This window comes from Phaseolus vulgaris, chromosome 1, assembly GCF_051622355.1.
Source record: "Phaseolus vulgaris cultivar YP4 chromosome 1, ASM5162235v1, whole genome shotgun sequence".
NCBI lineage: Eukaryota > Viridiplantae > Streptophyta > Magnoliopsida > Fabales > Fabaceae > Phaseolus > Phaseolus vulgaris.
The window spans coordinates 17,720,381-17,730,451 of NC_143498.1; the positions used below are offsets into that span (position 1 = coordinate 17,720,381).

The 10,071-nt window shown below is 33.2% G+C and overlaps 1 protein-coding gene across 1 annotated transcript; it reads left to right on the top strand.

Moving 5' to 3' along the window:
- Window positions 1–335: 335 nt before the first annotated feature.
- On the top strand, window positions 336–2,588 carry LOC137813632 (GRAM domain family protein). Its single transcript, XM_068615983.1, has 3 exons — window positions 336–981; window positions 1,551–1,825; window positions 2,189–2,588. The coding sequence occupies exons 1-3, from the start codon at window positions 633–635 to the stop codon at window positions 2,420–2,422; spliced, it is 858 nt and encodes a 285-aa protein (XP_068472084.1). The 5' UTR covers window positions 336–632; the 3' UTR covers window positions 2,423–2,588.
- Window positions 2,589–10,071: the final 7,483 nt, after the last annotated feature.

Consider the following 10,071-nt stretch of genomic DNA (forward strand, 5'->3'; position numbering starts at 1 on the left):
AACTTGATTCCTGAGTAATTAGATATAACTCTTAATGAACCGGTATAAAATCAATTATGCAAATATTTTTTTTTCTCTTTATTATCCGGTTCTTGATATTTTTCTGATATTGATTCTATACATAAAATTGAAAGAATCAAATTATACAATTGAATATTTTAATATTTTTTTAAAAAAAATTGAAGTAATTTAATTTATGAACTTAATCCCTTAAATAAAACATCTTTCATATCTATTCACTCAAACTATGGTCTTAAAGTTTGAAGGTTAATAACGGATAATTTACCCTTCTTGGAAACTTCTCCTAAAATGTATTTCAAGTCTTTTGATCATGTGCTTCACCATTATTCTTAAAAATATTACAACTATTATCAGTTAGCTGTTTTTCTAGCTAATTCTCCTAATGTATTTGGTAGAAGAAAAGAGAGATTGATTAGGATCTTAATTCCTAAGCTTTCTTTTTCCGAATACACGGTTTCGGTGGCGGTGTGGGACTTGTATGATACCTAAGCGTAAGCGCGTAAAACTTTTCCTTCCAAATTCAACTACTTATATGATACCTGGTGTGTATCATTCTCAACCATTCCCATAAATTTAATTCCACTGATCTTTCTCTTGCAAATACAAACAAGATGAACACCAACACCAACAACACCACCCAGAAGAACCAGCAGTTTCCAGAACCAGAAGGTGTGGCATCATCTTCATCATCTTCTCCGCCCAACGTTGGCGCTGAGAATTGGGGAACTCACATAATGGGCACCCCCGCGGTTCCCAGCAGCCACCCAGATAACAAAAAAGCAGCTTTACAGAGCGGTGGTGGCGGACAACCTCAGCCAGTTCAATACTACCAACAACATCCGTACGTGCAACACAGCCCTGTCGAGAAACCGAGCAACAGTCCCATGGAGTCCATCCTTCACATGTTCGATTCCTGGAGCAAAAAGGCTGAAGCCACCGCTCACAACGTCTGGCACAACCGTGAGTTTTTCCACTCTATTTCATTTTATCCAAACTAATTAATTCAAAATTCAAAGTTGGAACTGCCAATAAAACATAGAGAATCTACTTTTGAAGTTCAGTCTCTAATGTTATTGCAAGTGGGCTTGAAATTGTTTGAAGGTAAGAAATTAAATTTGGAGTTCTGTTTTTCTTGTAATACCATGGGTTAGATTGCTCTATGATGTCAATTTTTTAGAAATCACAGCATGCAAATATGTTTTTTGTCTCTGAAATATTTGGGAATTTACTAAACAGTGAAAAGTAAACCTTATATGGATTAGTGATTGAGATTAATTGTTCAATATTAATCTTTAGTTGATGTGAAAGAAAAGAATATTCGATGTTCCAAATGATAAAGATGGAAAATTAAAAGCAGATTCAACTTGGGATCCACGTCTAAGTTGATCTTATAGGAAACCAGCCTTGTATTGTATATACCTTAAGAACAAATAAACTTAAATTAATGTTTTGAAGGCCTTCAAAGAAGGTAGTTAAATTGTATTTTTTCACATGATATGTGATTGTTAGTTTGTTACTGTTATTTGCAGTTAAAACAGGTCCATCAGTATCTTCGGCTGCACTGGGGAAGATGAATCTGACTGTGAAAGCAATATCAGAAGGTGGATTTGAGTCCTTTTACAAGCAAACATTCTCAACCTATCCAAATGAGAAGCTCAAGAAGAGCTTTGCTTGTTATCTTTCAACTTCAACAGGTCCTGTTGCAGGCACCCTTTACCTGTCCAATATTCATGTAGCCTTTTGCAGTGATCGCCCATTGAGTTTCACCGCACCCTCTGGCCAGGAAACTTGGACCTACTACAAGGTACTTATCTTAGTCAAAATACTTCATTAAAGCTTTGTTCATCTTTGCAGATAAAAAGAGGGAGAGAGTAAATTACATGAAGGGTACAATGTGTTTTAGTTCTCTCAAGATTTGATCAAAATTGGTTTTGATTTCTTCAAGATTTGATTAAGATTGGTTTCAGTTCAGAAATTTTAAAACTGATAGTTTTATTCTTCATAATTCTAAAATGTGATAAATTTTATCTCTGGTCGAATACTTCAGTTTGGTTTGATCAAAGACAAAATCTATCACATTTTCTTAAAGGGTATTTAAAATATATGTTTGCATTAAAGGATTGTGTTATTGTGAGTGAAATGACATGAAATTGTTATTGTGTCACAGGTAATGGTGCCTTTGGGGAAGGTTGGAACAGTCAACCCAGTGACCATGAGGGAGAACTCATCAGAAAAGTACATTCAGATTGTAACTGTGGATGGACATGATTTTTGGTTCATGGGTTTTGTCAATTTTGACAAAGCAGTTAAGAACCTCTCAGAAGGTATCTCACAGTTCGTAGTGCCAGGAGTGGCCGTGCCAGCCACTGGTTCGGGAGAAAATGGAAAGAACTTTCAGTGATTCATTGTATTGGATTATTTGGTGTATAATTTTGTTTAAAATTTTGACTTTGCGATTTGTGTAGTGCAGTGGATCAATACTTTATTGTAAAAGTTTTGATGAGTGTATGCTGCTATATATTTCATAGTACATAGTTAAAATATCATGTCTGTTCTGCATTTTTTGACCTTCTGATGTGTTCTTACATTTTTAGTTAAATACGGTTAAATGATTAAATGAGAGATAATCCGCTATAATGTTCTTAAACCTTTTCTAAAACATTTTTCATATTTCAAAAATATCTTATTTTTAAAGCGTTTGTGTGCTTTTCCTTATAGATATAAAACTCAAACAACTTTATTTCCTTATAAATACGACTCAAACAACTTTATAATGAAAGTCAAGACATACTAAACATATGGATTTTCATCTTTAAATTACATCATAAAAACACCATATCTTGGGGCTTCAAAATCTTCAAGTCTAACATATATAAGTAGTTGAAAGAATTAAATGTCACCTTTAACTTTTAACTTTAAGCAATTCTTTAATTCTTAAGGATGTTTATAAAGCTTTTAACATTGTAGATATATCCACTCGTTAATATGAAAAAAAAAAATTATTCTTTGAATTTTAATGAACAAGAGAAAATTTGTTTAAAATTTCAACTTCAACATTTTATATTGTTGATGTTAGATTGAAGAACTTATCAACAATCAACTCTTGAATTGTGTTAATCTTTGACTAGGAAAATCAAGTTCATTTTAGTTAATTAATCACTTAATTTGTTTTATTTTAACTCTTTTATATTTTTGCAGTTATAACATAAAAGATTATTTTTTACAATGAAAACCACTAAAATAAAATTGCGAAATAGAATGAAAGATGAATTTCTTGCAATACAATATTGTTATCTACATTAAAAAAATAAATAGTTAGAAAATTTTAGTTTTAGTTCAATTATTGATGAATTCAAAAATTTGAAGAAATATATGGTAATCTTTAAATATATGTTGTTACAGTTTTATAAAAATATGTACTAACTCACTATGAATATATATAAATTTTGAGTATACTATTTTGGTTTCCAAAATTATTAGTCAAAATTTGTCCCTCTTTCAAATGTTCTTAAAATATTCTTACAAGACTAATATTAAGTATAAAATAAATTACGGTTTTTATTCTTAATTTTGTGAATTTTCCCACCGATTTTGCACAATTTTTCCTTTCAATTTTGATAACAGTTTAATCTAAATTCTATAATCTTTCTTTGTTGTGTTACAATTTGATTGCTCCCATATGATAACACAATTTTACAAATAGATGTTGTTAATCTAAAGGTGTTAGCACATTGAGAGTTATCTCGTTGTAAAGTTTACCAACACTAAGTCTACGAGTATCTTTTTACAATTGGTTACGCATATATCAATTTATAAATTATTTTATATATAATAATTTATTTAATTTTTAATATAATATTTAATTAAATTTTAAATTTAAAAAATAGCATGTGGATTAGGGATTTTAAACACATTTAAACTTGATATTTTTTATTTCTATTGTAATGTCAGGATTTGAGTGCCCGATTTATGTTATTTTGATTGGTTTGATACATGATATAACTGATAACAGATTTGTACTTCTCGGATCTAAGAGCCCGACAGACTGAGTAGGTATCCAACGACAACTCTAAGAAGGAGTCAGCTAGCTCGGAAGTAGTGGCCGACATATAACACTTATTCTTGGCGAAGCTCAAAGGGATAAACACCTTCTCGTCAAGATGCTTATCCTGCCCCAAGAATTCGTTGTGAGAGGAGTTGGGCCCGACATCAACCTCACGGTTCACCCTTTTATGGGATTTGCCTAAAGAGGACATATTGGAATGATGACTGATAGCTTGAGGTCTTCATCTTTGCGTTTTTGATGTGGAATTAGCGGAAGCATCCATGGATTGTTGGTGGACAAGGCTCTCCTAGGAGTAATGGTAGCCTTGGAGGTGCATGAGAAGTATGAAAGTGAGAGAGGTGAGGCCTACTCTCTTTGGAGGTGACGGTTTGGAAGATTAAAGGCCTAAATCCTAAGAGAGTTTAGGCAAGGAGTAAGAATGAAACATTTTGGCAGCATTTCATTACTCAAAATAATCTTACAATTTCAGCACCCCAAGCTCTCCTTATATAGGATTAGGAGGCCGGAAATGAAAAGCCAAATGAAAGGAAAATGTACATCAAATGAAATGAAGTTGGCGCCTAAAAGAGAGCACACATGGAAAGCGTGACATGGTGTGTCTCTTAGGTTGCCTAAAGGCCTAAAGTGACCGGCCTAAGTTAGTTTAGGAGTTTCTAGAAACCCTACTCTAACTTAGATTGGTTTTTAGGAGCCAAAATTTACCCTAATTACAAGTCAAACAATTTTTACAAAGAAAATTCCTATGCTACTTTGACTAGAAAGTAAAAAGCTATTACACACTAGAGTTTATGACATGTAAAATGTGTCCTCTTGACCCCTCTTTGACTATGACTCTAGTGGTTGCCTCAATGTAGCATTTTGGTGGCCTCTCAAAGGGTTGGTGATGGGGCCTCTTCCATCATCCCCTCCCTCTTGAAAAGGATTTGTCCTCAAATCCAAGGCTTCATCCTTGTCAAAAGTAGGTGGATGTATATGGCTGGATGGTGTCCATCATCTTCTCCTTCTTGAGAAAATCTATCCTCAGATCCACAATGTCGATCTCGGATAGCAGCCTCTTGCTTTGACAACTAAGCTCGTCCTCCCGGATCAAACGTCCATCTAGGGGAATTATCAAACAAAGCAAATGAGTTAGTTGAAGCAGTTGTATGAAAATCAATTTTATGAAGTTGCCATTTTTGTTTTTCTTTTTGTTTTTGGCAACTTTTTACAATTTTTCTCTTTTGGTTGTTGTATGTGTTCTCTAATCCTCTTATGTATTTTAAAATTTTCAATTTTTGTTACTTTTTCCTTAGGCACAAATCCTTTAGGAAATGGTAACAAATCAAAAAGGGAAAGAGGATTAAGCCCACATAAACATCAAATGTAGAAATATAAGTAGTTTTGTGAACTACTTTATTGTATGCATACTCATCTCTAGAGTTGTGTTTGCCTTTCTTGATTACTCTAGGCATAGTAGGAAGAGCTATGTTTTCAATGTTATTTTGACCATGCGTTTGAGGATGATAAGAATACAACTTAGTTCCAAGTTTTTCCAAAAGAATCCTCAAAACATGGTTTTCAAATTGTGGAGCTCTATCCAATACTATGCTTGGAGATAAACCATGAAGTTTCATCACTTCTCTAGAGAAGAGCTTATCCCTATTCATAAAAATGGAATCAAAACCTTTTGTTGTCCAAGGAAGCTCTAATATAAAATCTAGGCTTATATCTTCCCATGGAACATTTGCAAAAGGTGAAGGAGTATTGAGTTCATGAGACATTGCCTTAGTTTTAGTTTTAAAACAAGAAATGCATCTAGGGTAATATCTTTGAACATTGTTTCTCATAGATGACCAAAAGAATTTTCCTTTTAAAAGTTCTAGAGTTTTATCAACTCTAGTTTGGCCCATGAGTTCTCCTTCATGAAGAATTTCTCTTTTATGTGTGAAGGTAGTCTCGTTGATACAACCATTGTTCATGAAAATTTTAATTCTTTGCAATGGTTGTCTCAATAAGACATGACAAGTTTCTTTAGGCACTACCTCACATAAAAATTTATCTTTGTGCCTATAGATAACTTGACCTTCACTTGGTGATATCTTAGCACATATGTAAAATAATCTACTTCATTTTTACCTATGCAAGCCTCTTTTAAGGATTATTCTTTTTTTTTTCTATGCTTGAAAGTGTTCCTTTACAAAAGGTAAGGCTAGGTTGTTCAACAAGAAGCATATTTTCAAAGGTATTTTTAATTCTTTTGTCTTGTTTAATAACCTTGTGGGAAGGAACACTCTTCTCCCACGCCTTTTGTTCCCTAAGCATATCCTTTACCTAAGGGTTTAGGAGTCTCTTTTGGTGTTTCCTTAGATGTACTCTCCTCCCTTTTAATTTCTCTTTTTGGATAAGAGTTGGAGTATGAACCTTCCTTATGACTTGAAGTTTTCCTTAAATTTTGTTGTTCAACTTTGATACAAAGTTGAACCAAGTCATTCAAGTCTTGATAAGGTATAAGTTCAACCCTATCTCTTATCTCAAGATTTAGCCCACTTAAGAATCTAGCTATGGTGGTGGACTCATTCTCCCTAATGGAAGCTCTCATCATGTATAGCTCCATCTTTTGCCTATACTCCTCTACACTCATAGTTCTTTGTTGGAGTCTTTGGAGCTTGTCCATCAACTCCCTATTATAGTAAGAGGGTATATGGCGGCGCCTTAGGGCTCCCCTAAGGTCATTCCAATACTCTATGGGAGGCTCCCTATGAAGACGCCTATCTCTTTCTAAAGCCGTCCACCAATACATAGCATTCCCTTGGAAACTAAGAGTGGCTAAGGGTACTTTTCTCTCCTCACTTACTCTATGGCAAGCAAATAATTGTTCTACCTTCATTTCCCAATCTAAATAGACTTCTACTTCTTTTCCTTGGAAATGGGGTAGGTCTACCCTAACCTCTCTTGGGCTCTCTTGTTCTTTTCTATCTCTTCTAGTTCTCCTAGGGGGTGGTTGATAATATTAATTTATCCTAAGACTTTCTTCCCCAAAAGAATCATGATTTTGAGAACTAGATGCATGTGAGCATATTTTTTTAGATTTTTGAGAGCTTTCACCCTTTTCTTTAGTCATTTTCAACTCTTTGATTTGTAACTCATTTTCCAATTGTCTATATGAGAATGATTGAAAGTCCTTGGCTAATTGTTTTAAAAGAGATTTGATGGACTTTATATCATTTTCATTAGATTTAGAAGAGTGAGTTGACATGACTAAAGATTTTTTTTTTCTTATAAAGTTTTCGTGTTAGGCATCACTATGCAACTTGACATCTCAGCTAAGCTGACACATCAAGTAACAACAATCATCTGCCATCACATGAAAAAATATTATTAAAAAAAGAAAAAAGAAAGAAAATACAAAAATATGGGGGGACTAGACCAAAACCCATATGTTAACACAAACGATACATAGGTAGATTATACCTATTCATAAAGAATTCTAAGAACAGACTAGCTGGGAGTTTATTATACCAATGAAAAGATTCTCTATGAATAAATCCTAAATTAGCCAACTTATCAACACACGCATTCCCTTCACGAAAAATATGAGTTACCCTAAACCTAATTGTCCCACAAAAATTAAGACAAGTATTCCATCGATTCTGAAGCATCCACGGAACATTAGTCCTAGCAGTAAACGCAGCACAAACCAAGGCAGAATCACATTCAAGCCAGACATTAGTAAGTCCCATTTTTTGGCTTCCTCCATAGCATGTATAACTCCATAAAACTCAGCAACCAAAGCAGTTTTGAACTTCAAGAAACGCTGAAAAAGCACCAATAAATTCTCCCATACTCCCACGAAAAATACCTCCACAAGTAGCAAGACCAGGATACCCCCTAGCAGCCCCATCAGTATTAATTTTGACCCAGCCTGGTGAAGGAAATTCCCATATAATAGGAAGAGGACGAAGAACTTTACCACTACGAGTCTTAATACCGAAAAACTTAATCACGTTGAAGTCCAACATATCATTCTTCATTGAAGCTTTAGACGAATTTCCCACTAGACAAGTTAAATCTTTAATTATCGAAATAGCCTTAGAAACCCCAATCTTATCATGAAATCTAGCATAATTCCTCATACGCCATATCATCCATATAGAAAAGGTTATCACCGCAAGCTTAATCAATTTAACCAAAGGACTACCATCACTCTTAATAAAAGAAAGTAGATCATTCTTATTAGAGAAATGAGAAGTAAGAAAAATTTGTCGTACCTAACTCCAAATATGCAATGCGTTAAAACATTTGTGTTTAAAAGTATTTTACTTCAAGAAAGAAAAGGGAAGTAGTGAAGGTAGCTTTCCAGGAAAGAGAGGTGAGTCACTAGGACTTCTTAAGTACCAAGTCTTGCCTTAGCCAAAAACTATCTCTCAAAAACTTCACACAATTCTTTTTCTAAGTAAATTACTTAGAACACAATGAAGAATGAAAAGTCAAATTTTATGCAAAGGAAAACAATGCAAAGCTATTTAACAAACAAAGCAATTAATCAAAGCATAAGCAAGTAGTTAACATAAGCAATTAAGCAAAGCTAAACAAGAAATTGACGTAAAACAAACTAGCTAAACACAATTAAAATTTCTAATCTACAAAGCTTTAAACTAGACATTTCCTGGGTGAGGCTTCTTAGACACTTTGAGCCTTTGAAGACACACTCACCGTCTATACGTGATTAATCCACTAATTAAACAAAGGTTAAATGTAATTACAACTCAAAGAAATAGAATTGCACAAATTTAATTTCAGCTTTCTAAATTATGCACTCCTTTGGCTTGTACTTGCTCTTCTTTGTTGTGTCCTTCAAAGTGTATGTTTTTGGTATTTGTGTTTGCTGCTGCTCCTTGCCTTAACCTCTTATGATTTAAGCAATTAAATTCTCCAAAACAGTACCTACTAAGTAGAGCTAGACTCACCACAAAGTCAATTTCTACTTAACAAGCACCAATTGAAATTCATCCACCAACAATTTAGAGGTCAAGAAAAGAAAGCAAGAAACAAATTAAATTTTAAAAACAGTACCACAACAATTGGATTTAATGATATGAAACAACTAAAAAGAGTTTAGAATGATATTGGACAAGCAAAATAAAAAAACAGGCACTCAACAAAGGTTGGCACACAAAAGGAACCTAAAGAAAGGCACTAAACCAAAACAACACTACTGGAAAATTAAGGTTCAGAAAGTGTGACTTAAAATATTTATGTTGAGCTGACTATTTTGAATTTGCTTTTGAAAATTTAAACACAAACGATTCAATGTCTAAGCAAACTTTTGGCGCTGGAATCACACCAAAAACATGCACCAATTAATTGTGATAAAATTTTCAAAATTCCTATCCAACTACCGTCAATTTTAGCGCCAGAATGCACACTTTTTTTTGTATGATTTATCATTTTTTTTCTATCTTGTCTTTTCAACTAATTCTTTTTTTCTTCTTTTTCTAACACATCAAACCACTGAAATCCAGAATCTCAGAATTTTTTTTAAACGTATTTAAATTTCATAACACAAAACAGGCAGTACAAAATTTGTAAAAACAGAGGAGTCCTAATTCTGGAATTAAAAACAGAATGAAAAACTTCAAAAACACAATGGAGTGAATGTTATATGAATTTGTATGGATCTAACATACAAATATGAACTCAAACTAAAAGGAAAAATGCACCAAAGGAGAAAATCAAATCAGATTTCAATTTGAACTCAAATCAAAACAAGAAACAAATGAATCAAGAAAAGTACTACTAAGATTTGTTGACATTCTTGGAATTACATGACTAGAAAAAACATATAGATTCAGAAAATAAAAGAATACAAAATACAACATATGAACCAAACAGAATTGAAATAAGAACTCAAATAAATCTAAAACAAAAACAGCAACTCAATTCAACATAGATTCCTACACAGAAAATGAAAATAAGAAGCTCAAGAACAATTTGAACAATTTGTT

Coding starts and splice junctions, on each gene's coding strand:
- LOC137813632 (XM_068615983.1), top strand. CDS start 633: ATGAACACCAACACCAACAACACCACCCAGAAGAACCAGCAGTTTCCA. Junction 982..1,550: donor TCACAACGTCTGGCACAACC/GTGAGTTTTTCC, acceptor TGTTATTTGCAG/TTAAAACAGGTCCATCAGTA. Junction 1,826..2,188: donor AAACTTGGACCTACTACAAG/GTACTTATCTTA, acceptor ATTGTGTCACAG/GTAATGGTGCCTTTGGGGAA.